The 23,759-nt window shown below is 39.6% G+C and overlaps 1 protein-coding gene across 13 annotated transcripts in view; it reads right to left on the reverse strand.

Annotated features, from left to right (window-relative positions):
• The window catches only part of LOC106168489 (uncharacterized), an 85,489-nt gene that overhangs the window by 18,933 nt on the left and 42,797 nt on the right, over positions 1 to 23,759 (reverse strand). For 11 of the 13 annotated variants that reach the window (XM_087014039.1, XM_087014033.1, XM_087014027.1 and 8 more), the window contains 12 exons: positions 22,211 to 22,272; positions 12,475 to 12,549; positions 10,814 to 10,946; positions 8,318 to 8,540; positions 7,938 to 8,108; positions 7,433 to 7,504; positions 5,734 to 6,489; positions 5,250 to 5,363; positions 3,873 to 3,980; positions 2,484 to 2,537; positions 946 to 999; positions 266 to 319 (listed from right to left, as the gene is read on the reverse strand). In XM_087014039.1, the coding sequence (XP_086870165.1) occupies positions 266 to 319; positions 946 to 999; positions 2,484 to 2,537; positions 3,873 to 3,980; positions 5,250 to 5,363; positions 5,734 to 6,489; positions 7,433 to 7,504; positions 7,938 to 8,108; positions 8,318 to 8,540; positions 10,814 to 10,946; positions 12,475 to 12,549; positions 22,211 to 22,265 (1,869 nt within the window). In that variant the 5' untranslated portion in view covers positions 22,266 to 22,272. Of the gene's footprint in view, positions 1 to 265; positions 320 to 945; positions 1,000 to 2,483; positions 2,538 to 3,872; positions 3,981 to 5,249; positions 5,364 to 5,733; positions 6,490 to 7,432; positions 7,505 to 7,937; positions 8,109 to 8,317; positions 8,541 to 10,813; positions 10,947 to 12,474; positions 12,550 to 22,210; positions 22,273 to 22,524; positions 22,594 to 23,759 lie in introns of those variants that run through there. The other 2 variants (XM_087014079.1, XM_087014099.1) reach the window with 2 other exon arrangements.

Below are 23,759 nucleotides of genomic sequence, written 5' to 3' on the forward strand. Positions count from 1 at the left end.
TTCACTAGAATTTGAACGGCAATTAGAAGAAATTTAACATTCATCTACATTGATTTCTAATTAAATGTTCAATCAATGTTTCAGAGAAGACCAAAGTGCTTTAGATAATTAAACCCTAAACGTGTTTTGGTTCGTACTTTTAACAATAAAAACCAACCGACTTTGCCAATTTAAAATAATTCAAGTTTGACAAGTCATTGGATCAACCGATTCCTTACAATATACATAATCGATTAAAGCCTCTAATGAAATCCTATATACCTACCTTCATCCCAGGGGCCCCAGGATCACCGTCAGCACCGCGCAATCCAGGCTCGCCCTAAAACGTGATATAAGTTAATGTTCAAAGCGACATGGTTCCCATTTAGACCATAAACATGTAACTACGAATGCACACATGTGAAATATTTGTTATTTCGTGGCCGTAAGGTCTTTTCACAATGTCAGTAACACTGTGTTATTAGTTTTTGTTTATATGCGACACCATATGACCGTAATAACTACGTTCATTTTTACTTTTAATATGTTGAACAAAGCGAGCGTGAGTGAAAGGCGACTTCCCCGTTGAGCCAAGCAAATTGACTAAACAAAAATTACCTAATCAAACAGTTTCAAAAAGGCAGACTAATCTGGACGCTAATGCAATATTCATTAACATGTGGTTTCCAGCTACAAAAATGACCTCGCTTGCTTTGCGGAGACGAAAAACGCGTACAGACTTCAAAAACATTCTGGTTTGCCAACTCCACACGATAGCTAAACCTTTTCTGCGCTCTTTCGACGACTGATTAATAACACGATAAACACAATTTATGCAGTTTGACAAGCATATCTTTCGCTATCATGAACACAACGTCTTTAATTATTTGAAATTATCAATACATCAAATAACGTGTATTTGTCTGCCTTAGCTTGGTAAAGTTGTATGAAAGAAGTTTCTCTCACCCTCTCGCCGGGTCTTCCTGGAGGGCCCTCTGGTCCCGCGACACCCGGCGCTCCCTGGAATGATCAAATTAATCAAATCATACACCACAGATTCCTTGCACACATTTAGAAAACGCACATTTATAAGACGGATTCGGATGTGTGAGATCTTAATTTTCCTCCCAGTGCTTGGTTGGGGGCTGGAGAAAGTATCGATGGTGGGATAATAAGGGAAAGGCATATCACTTTCAAAATACTACAAAAGATAAAATGCTGATAATGCAAGCTGAGGATCTACCAAACAATTGGAAAATCGCTAGTTCAATGCGAAATCCCACCCGTAAGTGGTGTCAAACAGCGGTAAGAATGTGAAAGAACAGGTTCAAACCCTCTGAAACCAAGGCCATCACATCAAGGCCAAGACAAGAGCAATGTGAGACACGCCTTGTCCATTCCGATGTCCAAACTGTGATGTGAGATGCATATTTGCATGACGTTAATTTATCGCACACCTGTTGCTCTGCTTTTTTCTCTTCAATCGCCCATGCTGAACTGTTTACCCTGTACTACAGATGTATTTTCCTCAACCACCCCTAAAAAATTGTCAATACTGTTCTAAAAAAAGTTATACTGAGTACGACAGCCCTGAACTCCTTATATAATAATTTGACAAGAAACGCTTTTTCGTAAATATTTCTTAAAGGAAAACAAACTCGAGCAAAAGGAATTATAATAGCCAGTCGCCTTTTCCCTCAAAACGTGATACAAATTACAATACAATTATCTGTAGTGTCAGCAACAGGTGTTCTTCTCATTTGGTTTGACACGTGTCTGTGCAGCTAACGACATGACCAAGAGTTGTGCATTTCTGTCCTTGTATGTGCATGTAATGCTGCCGGTCACGCCATGTAACGTGTCTTTAATAAGTGCAGGTGGAGCGTACCTGTGCTCTTATACCACTGAACACGGCGAGTAATCAAGTCTTTACTGGAGCAAATGTTGGTTTAGTTATACTAAGCTGGGTTTAAATTTGTTTTAAATCAAACTCCAAAATATTGGTTTACAAACTGGTTCACTGTATGGGCGTATGTATGTGGTTTTGCAAATATGAGGAAATATTACGGATGATCAGATCTGACTTTTGATTCTCTTTTTCTCTGATTTCAGGGACTTTCGATATTTATCGCTTTTAGGGGTAAATTTTACAGTGCCTTGCGCTCAGACAAAGGTTACATTTCTGTCTGCTCCATATGACAGTTGCGTCTGTTCTACCTTGTTTTTATAAATTAACCAATTTGATACTACGCCGTTGTAATTTCGCTGCCAAATTAAATTAATCACTTGATTAAGAATTGCACTACTCCATTTTTACATTCAAATCGACTTGAATTCTCCTGTTACGTTTTACCAAAACTAACTAAATGGGGAAGTGTATGGAGCGACTGCTGCTCCTACAATTTGTTCAGTTTACAAAATGAGTATAAACTTTGACCGATTTTATATAAAATTAAAACTATCCAGAAAAATATAGTAAAATTATGTCCCTGTAGTGTACTTACCCTTGTTCCGGGTATACCTGGCTCTCCTCTTGGACCTTGCTCTCCAGGTTTACCCTATAAGAAACGTTTTAAATATAATTTAACATAACAAAGACTACGGGTTAGGTAAATATAATATTATTTGCTGCACACGTTCGGTTTTTTATTTAAGAGTGGGTTGAAAAGTTGAGCCGTGCATTAACAATAAAAATCAAACGTGTTTGGGGAACATTATTAGATTGGCCATTCATTCTTTTTTGTATCGTTAGCCAAGACAAATAGCCAAAAATACGGGAGTTCCTGTAGTATCCAAGACAAACAAATACATTCCAAGTTAACTAATTTAAAAGACGGGACCAAATCCAATCACTTCCAAGAGGGAGATTCAAAGAAACCGATGTTGTTCCTAATTTAATTTGACCTTTTTTTGTCTGGGGAAATCGTCGGAACAGACTCCCTATCGCCAGACCAGTGGCAGGGCGGGAATGCCTCTCATTATCCTGTTCCGCTTTGCAGGTACATTTCTCCGGGCGATCACTTTTCATTACGTTTGCGGGATAGAATTGGAAGCTTGGGAAATGTGTCCGTCATGATTTCAACCCCTACACATGCTATACGTTTTCTTTCACTTGAATGAAAAATATTTCAAGGAAGACTGTAAAGTCTGCTTTAAAAATATCTGAAGTCAATATATTTTTTTCTTTTTTCATTCTTATTGAATGTTAGTTCTGAATATATTTGTTTAAGATAAACTTCGAAATCGGTCGCAATTACGTGTTTTGTAAATGACTTTCCAATTTTTATCATGAGGGTTTGGAATCGAAACTGAATGCGTACCCTAAATGTTGTGATTTTAATTTTCGCAATCTCCAATATCATCTAAAAGTAAATGACAGGCCGACAAATAGGCCGTTTTGTTAAGTCCCACTGCCAATTGCAGTCGTAGATGTTCTCATTAGCCAATTCCCGACTGGAAAACTTTTCACTGACTCAGTACATGCTACAGAGACATACAAAGGTCACTGTATACAATACAAAGAGAATTTGCCCTACGATCTCATTCTGTTCTCTTTAACGTTAGTTCTGGTATGGATGGGTCTGGACAAGAACTCGTGTGGGGTTGGTCTGAAGCATCAATATTTCTATATGTATCTTAAAACTAAATCTTGAATCATTTGTACACAAACGACGACAAAGAAAGAAAGCGTGTTAATAAATAAAAAATACCTACATGTATAGATCGAATCTTACAGTGTTGCTACATGTCAATTAGCCCACAGCATGACGTGGAAATCGAGGCAAAAATAATTTTACAGTTACAGTTTAGGACAAATAGAAAGACTCGTAAAGAGTAGTAAAATACCACAGTGCTACACAATAAAGATAACTACAACGGAAATATAAACTCACGTCCTTGCCCGGTAGTCCGGGTTCTCCCACAAACCCTTGCTCTCCAGGTTGACCCTGCTCTCCCCTCTCTCCGGGCGGTCCCTGAAATCCCCGGGGTCCTGGTTCTCCCTGAATGACAACAAACATCAAACATATCAAAACGCTAGTCTGCATACTGGGAGGTTCGTCGACGCTCTCTTGAGACTAGTGTGACGATCTCTTCTAAGCTCCCGTGGAACAGCCCCTGATTTCCACCCTCTTTAACAATCGCCACGCCCGTCTTGCCGCTGTCCGACCAGATCAGACCTAGGCACAGTGCGCTCCTTGGCTCTGCAGTGATTGATCTAATTCCACAAGCGACTCGTGCAAGTATGTGCTTCCAGGTTGTTACGAAGGTAACAAATGAGGTGTTCAAATTCGAGTTAAGTGCGGTTGTTGCACTGTCCCATCAGGGATCCAATAAAAGGTGGTCAGGACTTTGTATTGGCTAATGCAGTCGACGGGTTGGTTTTTTAAATCTGTTGTGATATAAGCGGATCATTTAGGCAAGGTTAAAAGGGTTTTAGTGCGATGCTTGTTAAATAACCTTTTCCACACAGCAGTGACCCATCTTTGATGCGGTTCATTTCCGAGTGGCTCAATTTTCATCTGGACAGTGGTTTAAGTAGATCGTATTTATAATTTTTTTCTAATTGGACTAGGGGGTTAATAACCGTCAGACAGGTTATAAAGAAGGCGGAGCCTGTAAAGCCCCCCGCACCAATAACTGTAGTATATAAAACATGATTCTGCTGGCCTCAGAGTGTCTTTTCTAACACCTTTTTGGGCAGGTGGAGGTGGGTGTGCTGAATCTGCACATTTATTTTGGAAAAAACAACCCCCGTAGATACGTCTTACGTTAACTGCTATTATCTGGGTTTGTGCAGACGAAGACTGATTTGAACAGAAACTAAGGGGAACACCCGGGTTTTCACACAAATATACTTATTTACAGGGCATTGTCATATAAATATTATAAACAACGATTCGGCTAAAATTAAGAAACCCATTCCTTTCGGGGAATGGGTATTGAAAACATCACCACTTAACTTATACAAAGGGAATTTGGACCTAAAAGAAAAATGTGCTAACGATTAAAGACTAACATTTATGTGATTAACCTACATATTTTATCCACAGGGAAAATATACAACATATAATTTTTTCACAATGAAATAAAGAAAAGGCATCAGCTTTCTGTCACTTAAGTATCTAAGTCTTAACAATGACTTTCCTCTAATACGCTAAAATGTCACGATTAAGCGGTGACGAGAAGCATGTGCCTTGTAGAGATGTGTCACCATCGGCACATTGACATTCGAAGTGATTTTGTGTTTTGTTTTGTGCGGTGACATGTACCTGTGATCCGTTATAGCCCGGTGGACCTGCTGGGCACACAACCTCGCACTGTCCGCTAGGCGTCGGCTTCTCCTGAGGCTCTCTCCCTTCACCCGTGGGTGGGGTGGATTCTCCCTGTGAATAGTAAGCACGAGCGTTAATTTGGGAATACTGTGGATTGATCTGTCTGTATGTTTCTAAATTTAAACTTGAATTCACAGTCAATTAGTTGTTTGGGTTTCAAAATTCTACACATTTCAATATTTCAAATTACAACAATTACAACGAGTAAATAGCATTCCATCACGTGAGATATTTAAAATATCAATTTAACTTAAAATAGGTAAATTCGACTTTCGGGTCGTTAAAGAAAAACTATCAACAAATTTGATGAAAAACGTTCAAGCTGTAGGCTAAAATGGAACAAGGAATAGATAGACATAGTGCTATGTATTGAGAGTATGGAACAAAACCCGCGCCTGTGCTGCAGAAACATGCGCATTACCTCAAACTCTTGAAAGAGAGACGCGTGCGTTGACGTAATTCTACTACTAATATAGTCATCTCCAGGCCCAGGGTCTCCATTTGGACCCCCAGGACCGCCTGGGCCTCCCTCAGAGTAACCACCAATAAGTGTGCCACGGTCCGGAACTCCTTCTCCATTTGGACCCCCGGGACCGCCATCGGTGCCCCGGCCTCCTTCAGTGTCACCGCCGGTAAGTGTTCCACGGTCCGGAATTCCTTCTCCGTTTGGACCCCCGGGACCGTCATCAGTGCCCGGGCCTCCCTCAGTGTCACCGCCGGTAAGTGTACCACGGGTTGGGCCACCTTCTCCATTTGGCCCCTCTGGCCTACCATTTTGTCCATCTTCGGGACCAGTTTCCTCGCCATTTATGCCATCTCCATCATCTTTGTGGCCATCGCCATCGCCATCGCCATCACCGTCACCAACACCATCTCCATCTCCGTCCCCATTCGGGCCACCATCACCATTGGAATCACCGTCCTCGCCATCAGTATCATTCTTATCCGTCATTGACATCGTGATTTTAATCTCTGTCATCCAGTCTGTGACATTAAAAGGGTCAGTGACGTCATAGTCGATGTAATCTGGCGTGACGTATTGTCCCGTGGTGGCACTGGGATCGGGGAACTCTGACGACAAACCTTCCACATCAGTTTCATTGACGGTACTAACTGGCTCCGTGGCATTGACTTTTGGGACCGGTGTCGTTGTGTTTGGCGCGGGGGTGGTTGGCCGCTACATGCGGGAGACAAGGAGAATGCAGGAAGATATATAAGGACAGCAATTGCGATTGCTGGCCGACAGAGGCCGAGCTGGAACCTACCGAGCAATGCCTGCTGTTGCACGCGGCGCTTTTCCCGCGCAAGGGTGCTACTAACTGGCTCAGGCGAGTGCAGAGAGAAATGTGGCAATCCATCTGCAGCATGCTGACTAACTCCTCACATTATTATATACCCTACTGATTCAGTTTTAATGTTTATTGATAATATAAAATAAGATAATATTAAAGAGGTCCGTTTTGATTCAAGGAAACAAATTACTGCGTTATCAAAAATTCACCAAACAGAACATTTTAGCATTCTAACCAACTGTAAAGCGGTAGGGCATAGTGATGTGAGGGATTGCATCAATGGTAACGAATAGCCATTTTCTCCTTTAAAAGTCATGCATCATCCGCCAGGTAATGATACATTATCAACTGAGTAATTGCACCAAACACATCAGCTAGCGCGGACCACATAGACCATTTTGGGTCTCTAACTTGCCGAAAAGTCCGTCGTGCTGTTTAATGCTGGTGTAATGACACAGTTGACCATTTATATATGTGCATATTGCTTTGCTCGTGGGTTCAGTGCAGTACATAAAAAGACACAAGAAAGAAAGAAAGATGAAAAAAGAAACGTTATTGATACACACACCATAAGAACAAGTACCGATGTTACTAAGAGATTTTTGCTACACCACTAAACATACATGTAAGTGCAAACTTTCCCAACAACCATTTACTATCTACATATGATCCATATTATGTCTAAATGTATATACAATAAAAGGACACGTGCACCCATACTATATTTACAGAAAGAAAGAGTGTATAATGTAAGTATATATATTATGTTACTGCTGGCTTAGACGCGCGAGAGTAAAACAAACTGGAATCGCTACTACCGCACTTTACCTGGAGTTCAGTGCACTGATCTCGCATCGGCGCAGTGTGATCACAGTGTACGACCATCCATTGGAGATCAAACTGAAACGGCATGTAGGAAAAGATTATTAAAAAGCGTTCAGTTACCTTACACAGTATATCTTAATATGACATCTGTGATGCATTTAGAGCATCACTGAACTGACTATGATAAATTTCACCGAAACGCTTCAGACATGTCTGTGCATCTTGTTGCCTAATGAATTTAAAGTAATATATGCTTGTTTTCATAACAGAGTAGAAACGATAATACCACTGGGATTTAGCATCAGTGACACAAAACAACCTTTACTTAACTGATTGATCTTTCCGATGCCCGTGAAATGAGTTGGTAATATATAAATCAGCGAAAGGTTTCTTTACTTTTCCTGGACTAACTCAGCATCCGATTCTTATTGACATGTACTTACGTATGCTTTTAAACCTGTATTATTAACCATAACATTACCGATAAGCGTGCTTCCAAACCACTCACGTTTAACTGAGCACCGTCTTCCTCTCTCTTCCCCATAACTATATGGCCGTTTACGTCAATCTGTCCCCGAGGTTCTAGAGGCAGCTCTTCCATTGGTTGGCAGTCAACATACAGCCTAACTGTCCCCCTGGTAACGCTCATATGAATTTTATGCCAACGCTTGTCAAAAATCTAAAATACACACCACGAAAGTTTGTTTGTTTTCGAGCACAAGGTTTTGAAACACAGTATCCTACAATGCGTTGGGTATGAGTCAAGTGAAAAGGACAACGCGACGAGATCGATTCATTGAGTTTTTTTACTCCGCTGATGCCAGTATGCATCATTATAGCGTAACAATATATTGCGATATGATATACATGTAAACGCATCACACTTACCTTAGCTGCGGTTTTAAATACTAAAGTTTGTACAGATCCAGCATAATCGAGAGTGTAAAATTCTATAGTTTTGTCTCGTCCATTAATTCTAACACCAAATTGTGGGTTGGAATAAAGGTCTTCAACACGTATAAGATTCCAGTTTTCTTTCCTTGTCCTAGAACTCATCCGAATTGTACTTATGAAGGAAAACTGCTCGGGCAGTCCATGTGGAAACAATGCCCTACAATGTCAAATAGGTTTGGTTACACGCACACAAAGCATATTAAACAGTAGGCACGTGGTTAAAAGGGAAAGACCTCGCTGGACGACATTTGTGACTCTGTTCGTCCGACCGTTTAAGTCAAATTAGTTCCTTCTATCTTTCTTTCTTTCAGGCAATATTAATCGATAAGCAAATCTATAACTACACTCTACTGAAGCGACTGGTCACTTCAACTAATAAACTGAAAGAATCCAAGATTTGAGGCAGGTTATTTGTGCTTTCTATATAAATATTGTATTCTATCTAAAATAAATTGTCTTTCACCTTTTGCCAACAAATCGGGGATAACTTTTCATAGTCTTACATGCAGATATAATTAATAATGACATTAACGAGGAAATATTAAATCTGCTTGGTAGGAATATTAATTACAATAGGTACAAATAGTGACTGATTCAACAAAAAAGCACACGTTTCAGAATGAATAGCTTAAATGGCAATTAAAGCAGCATGTCCCACGGGAAGGACGCTCGCAGCATATTGCGACAGTGGTACGACATTAAGGTACCACGTGCGGCACGCTCTGTCGCAGTGAAGATGAAGAGGCGCTCGATACACATTCAAAAGAGCGCAGCCACTTTTCAAAATGCTGAGCGCCAAAGTAATGCACATACGCAATAAAGCATCAGGTGACAGAATAAAGACAGAAGAGGTGCCGATAGCCAACCACACGTGCAAATAAGAGAAAGCGGGTCTTTTTCCACATAGTGACCTCATTTCCGATATTTTTTTAAATAATAATTGCATGAAAAAGTGATATACAACATATCGCCAAATGAAGCCACTGCGCAGAGGTTAAAGTCGCCGCTGACTTTTCCTCCGATTTGCGATGTTCTTTCACGCGCAGGGAAGTAGCAGTGCGCAAACAGCAAGGTAAAGTTTGTAAGGAGAAATATACGTGGTCAGAGTGGCAGAGACGGTGGTCGAGATAAACCCTGTGGTGTGTCAGTAATCAATCTCACGAAATGCCCAATATTTTTTCTGTTTCTCCAACTTGTTAGTTGCCGACGAAAGGCGAAAGTGCTTGTAAGGTCAGGGTGCAAGCGCTATTGTAAATACACCCTGGAAAAATCCACTCCAATGACCTCGCTAAAATGCAACGCAAGACCAATAGGGTGGATTAATCGAAGATGTGATTGGCGTGAACGCCCATCATATTGTTAAGTAGAACGCATGTTTTTTTCCACGTTTCGGACATGAGATCTAGGGCAAGGCCAAAAAAGAATCCTACATATTGTAGAAAGGGTAGCAGAAGTCGGCCCATTCACTGTTCATTAAGCATTCAGTGTATGTCAAAAAATACAAACCAACCCCTGGTACTCTTCCTAAAAATAGCGAATTGTAATAGTTCTTGGTCTGGCCTGGCTATGTGGCAATTAGGGCGACCTTAAGAAATAGGATGCCTTGTTCCCTAGACTTAGGGCAGGAACTTAACTAAATGCTCCGGCTTAAACTGCAGGAAGTGCCCTTCTTCCAGCCGATACACAGACAAAAAGGATAAACCCCCGCAAAGGATTCGAGATATAAACATTTTGATACACTTGCAAAATGGTATTTATGGTGTAACTTTCCATGACTCCAGTCAGTCGTCTTTCGCCCGATACTCGCCGTCACATTCAATATATTTTTCCATTGCTCTGTAACTGCCACTTGCGAAAAAATGTGTTGATGACCATGTGGTAACTTAAGATATTGTTATAACTGTCGCCCAGGTGATGACTGAATTAAATTACAATGTTCCCAAGCTACTTTCTAAATTTAATGGAACGTTTTGGCCCTGACAAGGAATTCAGGAAATACTGATGAAAATTAAAAGTAAATAGGACGTTTTGCTGCTTTGCTATATATGTTCTGGTCTGCAATAAATTTCTAAAGGTTGGACTCTTATTGACAGTGACACGGGGTGATTCAAAGAACTGGGAACAAACAATACCGCGAGACTGGAGAGGTCTTTTGATTCATATACTCACTAGGGAAGCCATTCCAACATTCACCCTCACTGTAAACTGCAATCCTTCACCTTCGCTTGGCTTTGCATGGTATAATGCGAGCTAACCGTGGCGGCAGCGAACACAGTACGCACTGCGCAGCGGCGGGCATCAAAGGAACGCAAAGTGAACGACAGCAAAATAATAAAAAAAAGAAGTGCACTTTCCGCAAATTCATAATAACCATTTCAAAGAGAGCTCAGTAAATGGGCGCTGAAAGATGACTGGAACAGATATACTTACGATGTAGGAATGCTAAAATCGGCCTTTCTACCTATCCTGTAAGCTTTCTGGAATTCATTGGAACCGCGTATTGTTTTTACTCCTGGTAATCTGGCCGCACTGTCTAAACCGTATGTTGAAATAAAATCGAAGGCTGGAAATATGAATATGATATGTTTTATATGTACGTACAATAACACATAATTCAATAGTTAAAATTGTTAAGTCTGGTGATTAGGATGTTAACTGAGAAGATTTTGTTAAATTGTGAGCAACAGGCAATCGATTCTAGTGCTTATATTGCAAGGTGGTTATTTCTTTTGGGTGTTTTAAAAACGATAATGTGTTTTAAAACGTGAAATTGTTCATAAATGACTTTTCAAACTGAACTGCGCTGTAGATTTATCTCTTGGCAAAAAAAATCGTTAAACATTCTCCTTTATATGGTACCCTTCCACCACATTGTATGTTCAGACTTGCTGCAAATTGCAGAAATATTTGCAAAGACTGGGCCTCGATTATGTTGCATGACTACCGTAAAAACCTTTATTTGTTGGCTGTTATTTGAACGTCTGAGACCCGACCCCCGGGACCTTAAATCATGCCCTCTTCGTTAATTAGTTTAACACTAATGTAAAAGAATGATCCACGTTGTAACAGCAAACCAAGATCAAGTCACGAAGATCTCACAAAATGTCACCAATTAATGGCGAATTACCACAGGCTGACTTCGCGTGAAATCGGAGAGATTGCTTAAGATTACTTCTGTGAATCTCGGCGTGATGTAATCGCTACGTACCTTTAAAGGTCGCAAGCTTTGATTGTTGTTCAGTGAACAAGTTAAAATTTCTTCTCGTATGACACAAGTTCTATGAATGGATGAGCAAATGGATATCTCTACTCACTGCAGGTAACAGAGGAGATGCTACGTGCCGTAATTACAGAGAAATTGCGAAGCAAAGATTACAACAAGATATCCAACATTTCAAACGGGCAAGATTGTCATCTCTGAAAACCACGGTCGGAATTTTCTGCAAGAAACTGTAATTACCGTAAGGGGAGTATCGAGTGGATAATTAACTCGGGAATTTCCACCGAAGCAAAAGAAAAAGCGTTCCACAGTCTAACCCGAGAACGTGCTTGTTTGTTTTCAGAGCCGGTCAGGTGAAGCAATTTAATGTGATGTCACAAAGAAACGATTTTGAGCGTAATCAACAGTGTGTAAGAAAAGCGAAAACTATATCACTGGGTAATGCACAATAATGTTCTACATCGTTTTTCATACCGATAGCATTTGCAATCTAGGAGCTGCCTTCGGGTTTTCTTTTCTCTGATCTTAATCCATTTTGTAAAATAAATTGGGTAATTTCGAGGCGCAGTTATCTTTATAACGATCGGCTTGATGTCTTGACAGCCCCAACAGGCGCGTTTCGGCACCTGATCAAAGTTGTTTCTTTACACTTATCAACGATTCGGTAACTGCAAATTCACTCTGTCGGAAAAGTTATTGGCGACAGGTTCTCATTATTAATATTTTATCCTAAAAAGGGTTTTGTTCTAGGACGAGTCGTTTCCGGTATAAAAACATTATGCGTGGTTAAATATACGATGTTGCAATGTGGGGGTGTCAATGGAAATGGCACTGTTTAAGGTAAATGCAAGCTTGAGAAATAAATATTTACCTGGAAGATCGTCTTCTCCCGGCCTCACTTCTGGACATATAGCAGGGGTGCCAAGGCCAATCTCATTGAGGCTCTCTGAAATGGTGATAATACAGTGATAAAATTAATTCACAAAGGTGAAAGTGTCATAACGATGCACAAATAGTGTGCCAATATGTTAAATGTTATGTCAGCTCGTATGACCAAAATAGTGGTGCCACTTCATATACACTGAAGATGTATACAGTTAAGCAGCTCATACATGTGTATTGGTAAAAACTTAAGAATCATAACCGTAAGTAGAACAACATGAGATATAACAAAACATGTTAAATGCACACATTTCATTTCAAAATAACTGGCAATTACTTAAATCACCAGAGATGACAAAATGGAAGTCTCCAACTAATACGAAGATATCCACAATACCAAAATGAGAGTAAAAACAATGTATGACCATCACGTACTGAGGACTTCAAAGGCTCTTTGAGAAAACGAAGCGGTAACTTGATGAGGTTCGAAACATGGATGTGGTTGACTTGGTAGCAAAGAAATTTGTATTTTACCCCAATCGACGTAAACCAAATCCCACTTTAGAGAGCAGAGCACTGCAGAAACAGATGGCAATGTCATGAGAGAGTATCGGTTGCTTTGTTGGCATCGGCTTGATGAAAGTAACAACCATTCTGTCAGATTTCATTTCTTTGGATGCTTTAATGATTTTATTATATAATTACGTTTTTATACCCTGTTTATAGAAACAAGAATTTAGGGAATGTTCTCATACAACTGCAATGCGAATGCTCATTTCGAATTGCAAAAAATGGAGTGGTGTTACACGGCCCCCAACTTGGTTGTAAGGGTCGGATTCCACCGGTATCAATCTTCAAAGGCTGGAAATCATAAGCAAACAGATGTAGAAAGGTGTCTGTGAAGCGTTCTCATGTATATGCAAAGTACATGCATCTTATCAAAAAAGAGTAACTTGTGTGATTAGAATCTGCGCTCTAAGAGGAAATTAAAAGGTTTGAACGTAGGTTGTAAGTTCGATATTCACATAATATTTTACATATAATCTGACATTTTAAATGTTATATATCTATTGAAACATTCAAAGCTCTTTTATTTTGACATCGGGGCTGTCCTACGAGTCAAATACACACTTATATCTGTGGTAAGCATCACGTAGGAACATGTTAGGGGCGGGAGTGCTTGTAAAGTGAGGAAGAAATACCCAAGAATTACGACTTGATTTCGTGACCCGAGGAGCCTTTTGATTTACTGAAAACCCACATGAACCGCTGCCTGGGCAACAGCAAAGAAATACACGGAACACGTTGCAGTTCACAGCCAAAGCAACTACAGTTAATGGACATTTTCGACATCATTCTCATCCTATTTGTGGTTCAAATAATTGAACATTCTGAAATTGTTAATTTGCCTGTGTTTTTCCTAGAAACACACTGTACGGGACACTCGTAATTATCATGTTTTAAAAGAACATTTTACCTAATATCATTTTGAAAGTTAACCTTTTTTCTTAAGAAAATAGTGCTATGTTATGAATTTATACACCCTAAAGGCAGATCAAGTATTTACAATTTAATATTGTGGCTTCGCGGAGAATGAAGCATTATTTGAATGCCATCTTTTTCGATACCGCTCTCTTGTTATCCTGTAATCAAGTTAAAAAGTGAATTATTATCAGCATCATTTCTTTTTATTTGGTCAATATTTCGTGTGCATTGCCAGGTTGAGAGTTTGGGAAAAATTAACTGTTATAACCCCAGTGGAAAATTGCGTCGCAATCTGTGGTCTTATGAAATGTGGGTGGACGTTGCTTAACAAACCGGAACCTCATCAGGCAGCGTGGGTAGCCATGTACCCCGGACTGACAGAAAACATCAAAGCCAGTTACCTAAAATACGCTCATGATCGAAAAAACAAATCTGTATCTTAGGAAATACACAACTGGTGCTGACCTTAATTTTCCAACAACAGACGCGACTCTTAACCCTTAGAAAAGATCAAAGTGATGATAGCATATTGGATAACATCGCTCCTGAGAGTCTTAACCCTTTCCTAGGATCCAGCAAGAGGTCACATTTACAGCCACGCTGGATATTACACAGCTGAATACTTCTGCTAAGTGCCAGACTTTGCCTGCGAGATATTGGCACAAAGGACCCAAGGTTGTTATAAGCATCAAAATTTGAAAGTTAAAAATGTGAACTTGTCCCCTCAACATTTTACAACTTCCTTACTATGTCACCTCCTGACATTGGTTGCGGTTCTATATTACCAACAGGTGTTTGAGGCGAGAACTGCATATCAGCCTCCACGATGGAACTTTTTCATGGAATACTTACACAGTTTGAATCAATAAACCAATCATCTGGTGTAAAACATCGCTCTGAGTGAAAGGACCACAGCCGGGCGAGCAAAATAACCAGAAAACGTGGTTTGATTAACAGAAACGTTGGTAGCAAATCATTTCCTCTCCCATCGGCGGTCTATCACGCACTTTGCCGAGGCGGCGATTAAGTGTCAACAGTGTTTGAGGGGGTCCTTTAATTTGCCCCTGTCTCTTGCAGTAACCTCATCATTTTTTTGTAGGTCATACGGTGCGTGAGTGTTTATCTTCCAGGGGGACAGTTATTCTAATAAACGAGCTTTTACGAACAATATGTCAGTAATATATTTCAACTGTATTACAATCTTTATGTTAGATTGATAAGCGAATTTAGCGTACTATTTACATGCGAGAGACTGCCATTAATGCCATACAGTATGATCTTGTTTTCACAAGAGAGTCACTGAAATACATCGTAGTCGCACCTCCCTAGCCCAGGCCTTGACTGACAAATAATGTAAAGAAGAATTCCAGGGCCATCCTCTTGGCATGTGATTTCAGTTACGATCACTTGTAGTTGGTATATCAGTTTACATCTTAACGTATAATCCGTTGCGGAACACTGCGTTTAATATTCAATAACGAAACGTATATGCACATATGAATATAACGGGTAGACCACCCAACGAGTGTCAATATTTTCCTTGAATAGATTTATGGTTGATAATGTTGACTGTCACATCAAACGTCGATTATTGTCTTGATTTGGGCTACACAGTTATGCGGGAGTCATAATCAAATTTGGTATCAAATTATTTCTCTCTACTTAAAGTGTCGTTGCTACAACTGCATCAAACAATAATTCAAAAATCTCTATTACAATTTTCAATCATTATAACAATTTTAAAGTACATTTCAACGGATTGAGTCAAAACTCGGACTGGTGGTTAGGTTATATGTCACTTTTCCTCACCCTCTCTCCCGCCAGCCGTCTCTCTCTCTCTCTCTCTCTCTCTCTCTCTCTCTCTCACACACACACACACACACTCACACACACAGACACTTTTCTTTGCATGTCTATACCATTTCATCATTTTTCAATGAATCTCATTGTTTGTATTGGGTATATTTCTTTTTTATTCAAACGCCAAATGTACACTGTCGCAGTAATGTTAATGTCAGGGACATGGTGGGTGTCATTCAATACCACTGGGCTCCTCTCCGTTTCGTAATTAACTTTACGGATTAATCAACTCGCCAAATGAAAAACTAAACGGCAAGCATTTTGGATGATATACATATCAATTGCATGGCGATCGCTTTAGTCTAGACTTACGCCAAATTTGAAATAAAAAAATAATGCTTAGTCCAAATCAGACTTATTTTATAACAGTACATTTCTTTCTTTTCAAATGCCTTGCTCAAGTAATCATATCCTAGCTGCTTCGTTTAAAAACTCCTCTCAAAGTTTGCCAATTCTTTCTATTCTTAGATACTAATTCTACAGTTATTTGTCTTATATTATCGGTACAGCTCATCTGGAGAAACTTCAAGGCTACCTTAATCCGGTCATCTTAATTGTATTGATTGGAAGCCCTTTGAAGTTCGGACCTGTCGTTAGTAATACCTGTAAGATCTTTCAATGCTATCTTGTCAACATTATTAGTAAAGTGAACGTGGCAGTTGTAAGGGTAGCAGTGTAAGCTTCAGTAAACCTGCACTGCAGCTTGTCGCAATGAAAATGGCAATAAAAAGGTGTACAACACGTAAAGGCAGTCGTATATTTTAGAAGATGGAACAAGAAGGAAAAAATGAAAAGTGGAAGAATATGTATTTGTTTCACAACTGCAGGCAAATAAGGTGTAAGGTGCAGAACCGCCCCAGCCTCCCCCCGTGTCACGCCCAATGGTGACTTCACAAATATGGAATATTGATACAACTGTCTCATTGCAATGACGCAAGGGTACAAACGATTCCAGTGTAGAATTTCAAGAACCCACGCCTTGAAGTCTGCTATTAAGTATGGAAGCCTCTTCGAAACAGCGTTCTCCTGCGTCACTGATGTAGCTACAGCAGGAACAAAGTTTCTTTTCCGCTTCCATCCAACGCCTAATTTTAATGTTTATTTCTGACACCTATGAGCCAACACCCGCAGTGTTACACTTGTACTACTAGAGAGCCACGGCGGGTGTAAACCATGAAGGGGATCATTACATCAACACTTAGGATGTGCAAGTTACCTTGTCAAAACATAACACCTCCATCAAACAAATTACCGAAAGTTGATAACCATTTCTTGCTTTCTTTTTTTCATTGAAGTGTGTTAATGCTGGATATACTGAATTTGGTTGCATTCATATTTCAAAACAAGAGCAAAGATCGAACAAAAGCAATGTTAACTCTATAAAAACATAGTAAAGATTTGATAAGTTGTAAAAACAACAGCATAATTTACTTACATACTTACAGCTTATGTAAACGCCCGTTAAACGGTCGCATAAAACGATAAGTATGAGTATGCTCGCATTTAATCTTATGGGGAAGTAATAAAATAGTACACTCTGATTCACGGCGGCTGTATATTTTTGTTTGAGCATTATTGCCTATTGTAACTGGCGGTAATATTGTCACCTAGAGAGTAAGTACTCAAGACAGAGTGTAATCGCTTTGCAACTGGCAATTTATCTTCTTGAAAAACCCTTTAGTACCAATATCAAATGACATGCCTAACAATTCTTAAAAACTATTAATTGGCATCAAACACACTGTGAAGGTGAAAAACTCGAAATTTTATTTCTTTTTCCTTTTTTGCACGCCAGTCGTTGGTAACATGCGTATAAATATGGAGGGTTTTCCAGTGCAAAGCAAGTGCACAAAAAAACTTCAAAGCACGATTCCATTTTTCACCTGAAGTGGGCAATGAACTTGGGATACGTTTCGATATATTTCTCTGGGCAGTTGAACCCAGATCAAAGAAGTCCGGGCAAAACGATCAATAATGAGAGAGAAGGGGGTAAAAGTGGAATGCAAACTACCCTTGAGGAACAGTGGCGATACTAGCACCAGTGTTGTGAGGCCATTGCCGATTAAAACACTAATTGAAGCAAAAGCAATTACAGCAATTTTCTGAGGCAGCTTTAGGTTCATTTCTTCACGTACAAATATCGCGATGAATAGCACGGAGGCAACACGGCAACCATGCCTTCTCTGACATGTGAAAAGCAAATGTTTTTCTAACAAAGAATTGACCCATACTGTACGTAACTGTTTTTCACAAGGTTTGGCATTCAATGTTGGCACTGATTGCTTCAAGAAGTAAAGTAACATATGCTCAGGTCTTCTATCTCTCGTTAACACAGTGCGCTTCAGGTTTACTAAGCACTTTTAACAAACCAAAAAGTCTTTCCAACTATCCCATATAAAGACATTACAAAATCCTCGTCCATTTAAACTCAAAACAACGACGTTTGCGTAACTTTTTATGACTCACTAGGCACCATGTGAACCATTGCTGAATTGGCGATATATTGTAACCCTTGCTCCACTGTTTTAGACCTCAGTGCACGACGCTTACCATGAGCCTCCAGAACATGTACACTACAAGGGGTATTGGATTTTACAAACGGTCTACATTTACTGGCAGATGCACGCAGTTGATTTATCGTAATATACCGTGCTATAGTGTTTCCGCTTCTGTGATGCAGATAGAGAATTTCTGACAGAAACTTGACTAATGGTAAAGCCAGAAATCTGGGCCTACGCGAAATGCTTCTGTTTCTTATTAACTCAGAAGTTGGGTTTTTTACGCTGAAGAAATGTTAGATATTCGGAGTTCCCGATCAAAGGAAGATGAGAGAGGTGCCATATAGTAAAGGTGCATCACCCGTGAATTCTAAGGGGGTTTCTTTTAAGATAAGGTTTCGAAATGTGCACTTAAGGCAGCAGAGGGTAACTAATGTGAATGGTTTATGGAGTGTTTCTTTCAAGGAAAAGGGCATATCTGGAAGACTTAAAGACAAGTTTAGGTGGTTGTATGCTTTACAATCAAATAACTTTACTAATGATCCATCGTTATTTCAAGTCATTCAAAACCCATATCGTACCTTGTAATTCTTGGGTATGCCTCAGGAAAACCTGAATTCTATTTAGTGAGAACCTAACTGAAAGTACTTTAAAGTCAATGTACAGTTCTTAAGCTTCAGGAATGAGAAACATTTGAATCCCATTTTATGAGTTAATGAGCGTATAAGAAAGGTGCCATGCCAGATGCTGTAATTTACTCCCAACGTTTTCTTTCTTGCGTACACATTGCTCCACCTATTTCGATATCTGCAGTACCATATCAGTTCCACCCTGAGTTTCAAAGTCTGTCTCTAGTATCAACATACTACGTCCTTATGCTGGGTAGATGGAGCTACAGTCAGTGGGCTTACTTTGAACCTCAGGGTATATCATTACCAAATCCAACATATTCAGCATACGCTTATACAATGTAGTCTACTCTTTAGCATCCTTGAATTAGCAAAAGCTTTAGAAACAACTAAAGTAGAATTCCAATACATGGGATGTTTAAAGGGATAACAACTCTTTGTATGAGTTCTACTGTATATTTCACAATAAAAATATTGTCAACAACTCATAGAAATAAAATATATTCTATTTTACCACAAAAAAGGCACTTATAGCAATTATTCTGAAACCTGTGCTTGTCATCAGAACACGTGACCCCCATAGATGGCTATTCTCTGCAGATTCTCTAAAAAAATTAGAAAAAAACAAGGGACTAACTTTGAATTCATTAACCATTGGTAAGTATGGGAAAACTGTTGTTTACCCATGAAACCAGGAAAGTTCTTTTTTGACCAAAATAAACAGTTGTTATCCCTTTAAGGTCAAGGTCACAGACCCGTCTTTGAAGGGTTAATGGTTGAACAACTAAATAGGACGTTTATTTTGAAAGTAAAGTCCTTTGGATACAGATAGCAGGTACGAAATGTAGCCATAGCTATTTGAACAGTGTTCCCTATTATGTTGATTGATATTAATTCTTGTGGGTTTTGAAGACATTTTCAACTAAACCTTTAAAACTGTTATCTGCCCTTAACTCCATACTCAGAAAGCCGGCAAACTCCTTCGGGTAACACATGTATAGTGCAACATGGCTACACTTAAATCTCTCCTTCAATCTGTCGACGAAGCAGTCGACGAGGTATTTATAAGGCCATTTTTAGAGCCAGTGCACCAAAGTTATCATGTTTTGTCTGTCGATGCACCCTGGCTCTGACAACCTTGTGTGCTGTTTGTAAGTCTATAGGTAAGGGGCATGGTGTTTGACACAAATATGTTCAGCTCCCACGAAGTATCACTAAAGGCAGTTTGAAAGACATTGCTATTAATACGGCAGAGGTTGAATCAACGAAAAACGCCACACGCTGTGACAGGCGTTATGCTTTATTTTGTAATTGTTGAAACTGTATTTTTATCCGTTTCTATGGCAATCACATTCTGTGTAAAACAATACTACTAGCGCAAGGGCTGATGAAATCAAATTAAGATATCCATGCAAGTCTGTATTACATTTGGCTCACGCTTTTTTAGCCATTAGTCTATTGTTGTACAATCTATATTGAAGTGAACTTGCACACATCGTTGTATGAGGTATGCGAAGAGGTTAGATAGAGTGCAGAATCAGTTAGTCCGGGGTTAAGACTGCTATTTCAGTCTCACTTGTTGCATACGGGGCCGTAATCAAAAATGATTTGATCCAGAGGAAATGACATTCTCTAGTCTGCCAAACGAAAGGGCAGCTTGTTGGAAGACGCCAGAAACGATCTAAGTCTTGCTGTAGGGTGAAAGCGCATGTCAGAATAGTTATGTTGACATATTTCTGCACCGCTATTCTTGTATTCTTCATGGCTAATTTATAGACGAACTCCCTATCTAATTCAATAAAGAAACAAAGAACTTCTGTCTCGGCTGGAAGGGTATTACTCAAAGCCTCATTACTTAAACAAAACACCGGATTTTTTTATCAGGGCGTCGCCAATGAGGCTGAGAATGTCACCAAATCAAACAAAAATAGAAACGAGTTTAAAATACATGTATCAAGTCTACCATCTCTATTTCTCTATCCCTTTGCATCCTATGTTTCCTATGTTCATGTCATTTATTAACCTATATTTGGGATTTTGAATTTCTAACAACATCCCTTTTTGGCATCAGTAAACTCCTTATTGCTTAACCGGTCAAAATGAGTAAACGTATGAGTTGTACTTTCACGACACAGAAACACACATCGTCAAATTGCACCGTCTGGCTTGTTGTGATAATTCACTTAATTAGCAGGCACACCTTTCGGGTATGTACCTTTTAACTGACATTGCCCGCGTTCAGCGAGCCTGTTGCGTTCGTTTTCTGTCTTCTACCTGCAATGCAGAGAATTGCTTTTAGACGGGAATTATCGTTTTTACAGGCTAAATGTAACCTAGTCAAAACAGCATCGGACTGTGTATGTCTGTGGTTACGTCAGGTTTAAGAAACAACCAAAAGCGATTTGTGGTTCTTTCTTCCGTAATTCCCAAAGGATATATTTTATGACTGTTTCACTATATGGATATAGCTTTGGCATGGGTTATGAAGGTTGCCCCATCTAGTCCATTTCCAACGATTACGTGTTTGAAATTGAAGATAACGAATGTTGAGCGGTTGGTTTTGGTGTTAAGCAGTTGTATAATGTCGCTATTGCACTTATTCTGCACTATTTACTGGCAAAGATTTTAAAATGATGGTTCTGATGGCACCCTGGTGATGAAAAACACCAAAACCATCATGAGTCGACTCATTTAGGATGGAGTCATATTAAAACCGTCTAATGAAATAAAGTAAAATGTGTCTGGATTCCTCTTTAAACATTTAGGAAGCACATGTTCAAGTTATGTTTTGAGGATGTGGGGAATACTCAGGGAAACCTTTTAAGTGCTCCGTCTGAAACTTCTCAATGGCTACCACGTTTCTGGCAATGCCGCCTTATGAAGCATTTGAAAGGAAGGTTGGCACTAGTTAATCTATCAACAGATATAGGAACTATAAAGCTTAAACACCTCATTTTAAAAACCATGTGCAGCAGCTCGTTCTTAATGAAAAACATGCACCTCCTTTTCACAGCTGTACTGTGGAATTTTTGCAAAACCACAATGGATACCTGCATTGGCAGCCAGGTAAGGTCAGCGCAGCTGTGATACAAACAGGTCCCTAACTACATTTCATTATCTTTGTGATCCATCTACTTGGGGGGAATTCATGAATTAATCAATTAGCCTGAATTAGAACAAGGTGTCCTGCCCAATAGTTCTTTTTCGTATACTCTCTCTCTCTCTCTCTCTCATTCAAGCTTTGTCTACTTACGTGGCTCGACCGTTTGAAGGAGAAGTGTTGTCACTAATATAAGTAATCGAACCATTGTCTATCTGAAAGAAAAAAGGAACAAGTTAGATTTGTAAATAAGTAATCCCTGAAATAATAAATTTCAAAAGGCAAAGTAGGGTATTGCAACATATTCGAACCATAAAACTAGCATGCCATCTGGAATTCTAAATCGGGACACTTTAACAGCCTAAACACAGCCTAAACACAAGTCTTTTTTAGCACTTGATCTTCACGGCCAAGCAAACATTGAGCCCGTGTGTGTATAATAAGCAATTCAAAACGAAGACCCCTACTTCTGCTTGCGGCCTCAACGCAAACGAGAACACACTACCATGTGGCACGGCTCAGCTTTCGGTTCGGCCCCCTGTTTCCCCTGCAAGGCAAATTGGCCATTTAACTAGATGAATGGGGTATGTAATTTATCAATCACTTAATTGATTCTTCCCAAATAGCCAGGTGGGCAGACAACACGACAAGTGCTTATCGACAAGAATCTGATGCGCTTTGCAGGAAATCTACCGGATTTTTCAGAGGTCAAGAAAGATTTTAAAAATTCTTGAGACTATCTGATGGTGGTTTTCTGGATATCCAGGCAACATTGATTATGATAATTGACTGATTGTACGGGACTCTAGCAAGGCGACCAGTGATATCCAGGTTTTAAACAATTTTAATGACTTGATTGAACTGACCATCAGATGACCCTGAAATTAAACAAACTGACCACACCCACCTACAGTAGCACCCACAAGAATGGCAACGTTGTACCTAATGCCCATTTGCAAAAACCACGCGTGCGAGGTGCTACTCTACTCCAATGCATTGAAAATTATTCGCACATATCCAGTCAGAGCTGTGATGTGACATTACAGGTGCAGTCGTAACCAGAAAATCTGGCAACGTACAGAGAGCAGCCAGAATACTTTGGGATTCATGTTTTCAGGCAATGCAAATATTTTTCTTCGTGTATCGAACTCACTGGGGTCTAAGTTATGTTTTGCCATTTCGACACCAACACGGTGTACCTGCATACATACACGCCGAATGATAACAAAAACAGTAATAAAAGATAAACCATTTGATATCTGGGAGATAGGTTTCCGTGTAACATCAATACCTCCCATGGTTTCCATTATAAGAAACTCTTCTAGAAATACTTCCAATGGCTGTACGAATAAGGAGTTTTGCCACATCGACAATGCGGTTTGACTCTTTGGTCTTTGCTTAAGGTGCTTGATCAACCACATAACTCAATCATCTATTTTGTGGTACAAATGACTTTGTACTCCGTTAGGATGGCGAACCAGAGTATTATCAGAGTTGTTGAAGAACATATAAAAGTGACACGTTCATTCTTACTGATTGCAATTTGGAAACGGTTATTTATTTAGAGGCAATCTGCAAGCAAAACCATTTCGCAGACTGAAGGCAGATTGTTTGTATGTAGTGAAATTCCTTTGTGTGTAACTTGCTAGTTCCAAAACACAAGAAACAGTCTTACAGCGATAAAATCAAAGATATGCTGGAA

The sequence above is a fragment of the Lingula anatina genome, chromosome 1, assembly GCF_051362555.1.
Source record: "Lingula anatina isolate TDL-2025a chromosome 1, LinAna3.0, whole genome shotgun sequence".
Classification (NCBI taxonomy): domain Eukaryota; kingdom Metazoa; phylum Brachiopoda; class Lingulata; order Lingulida; family Lingulidae; genus Lingula; species Lingula anatina.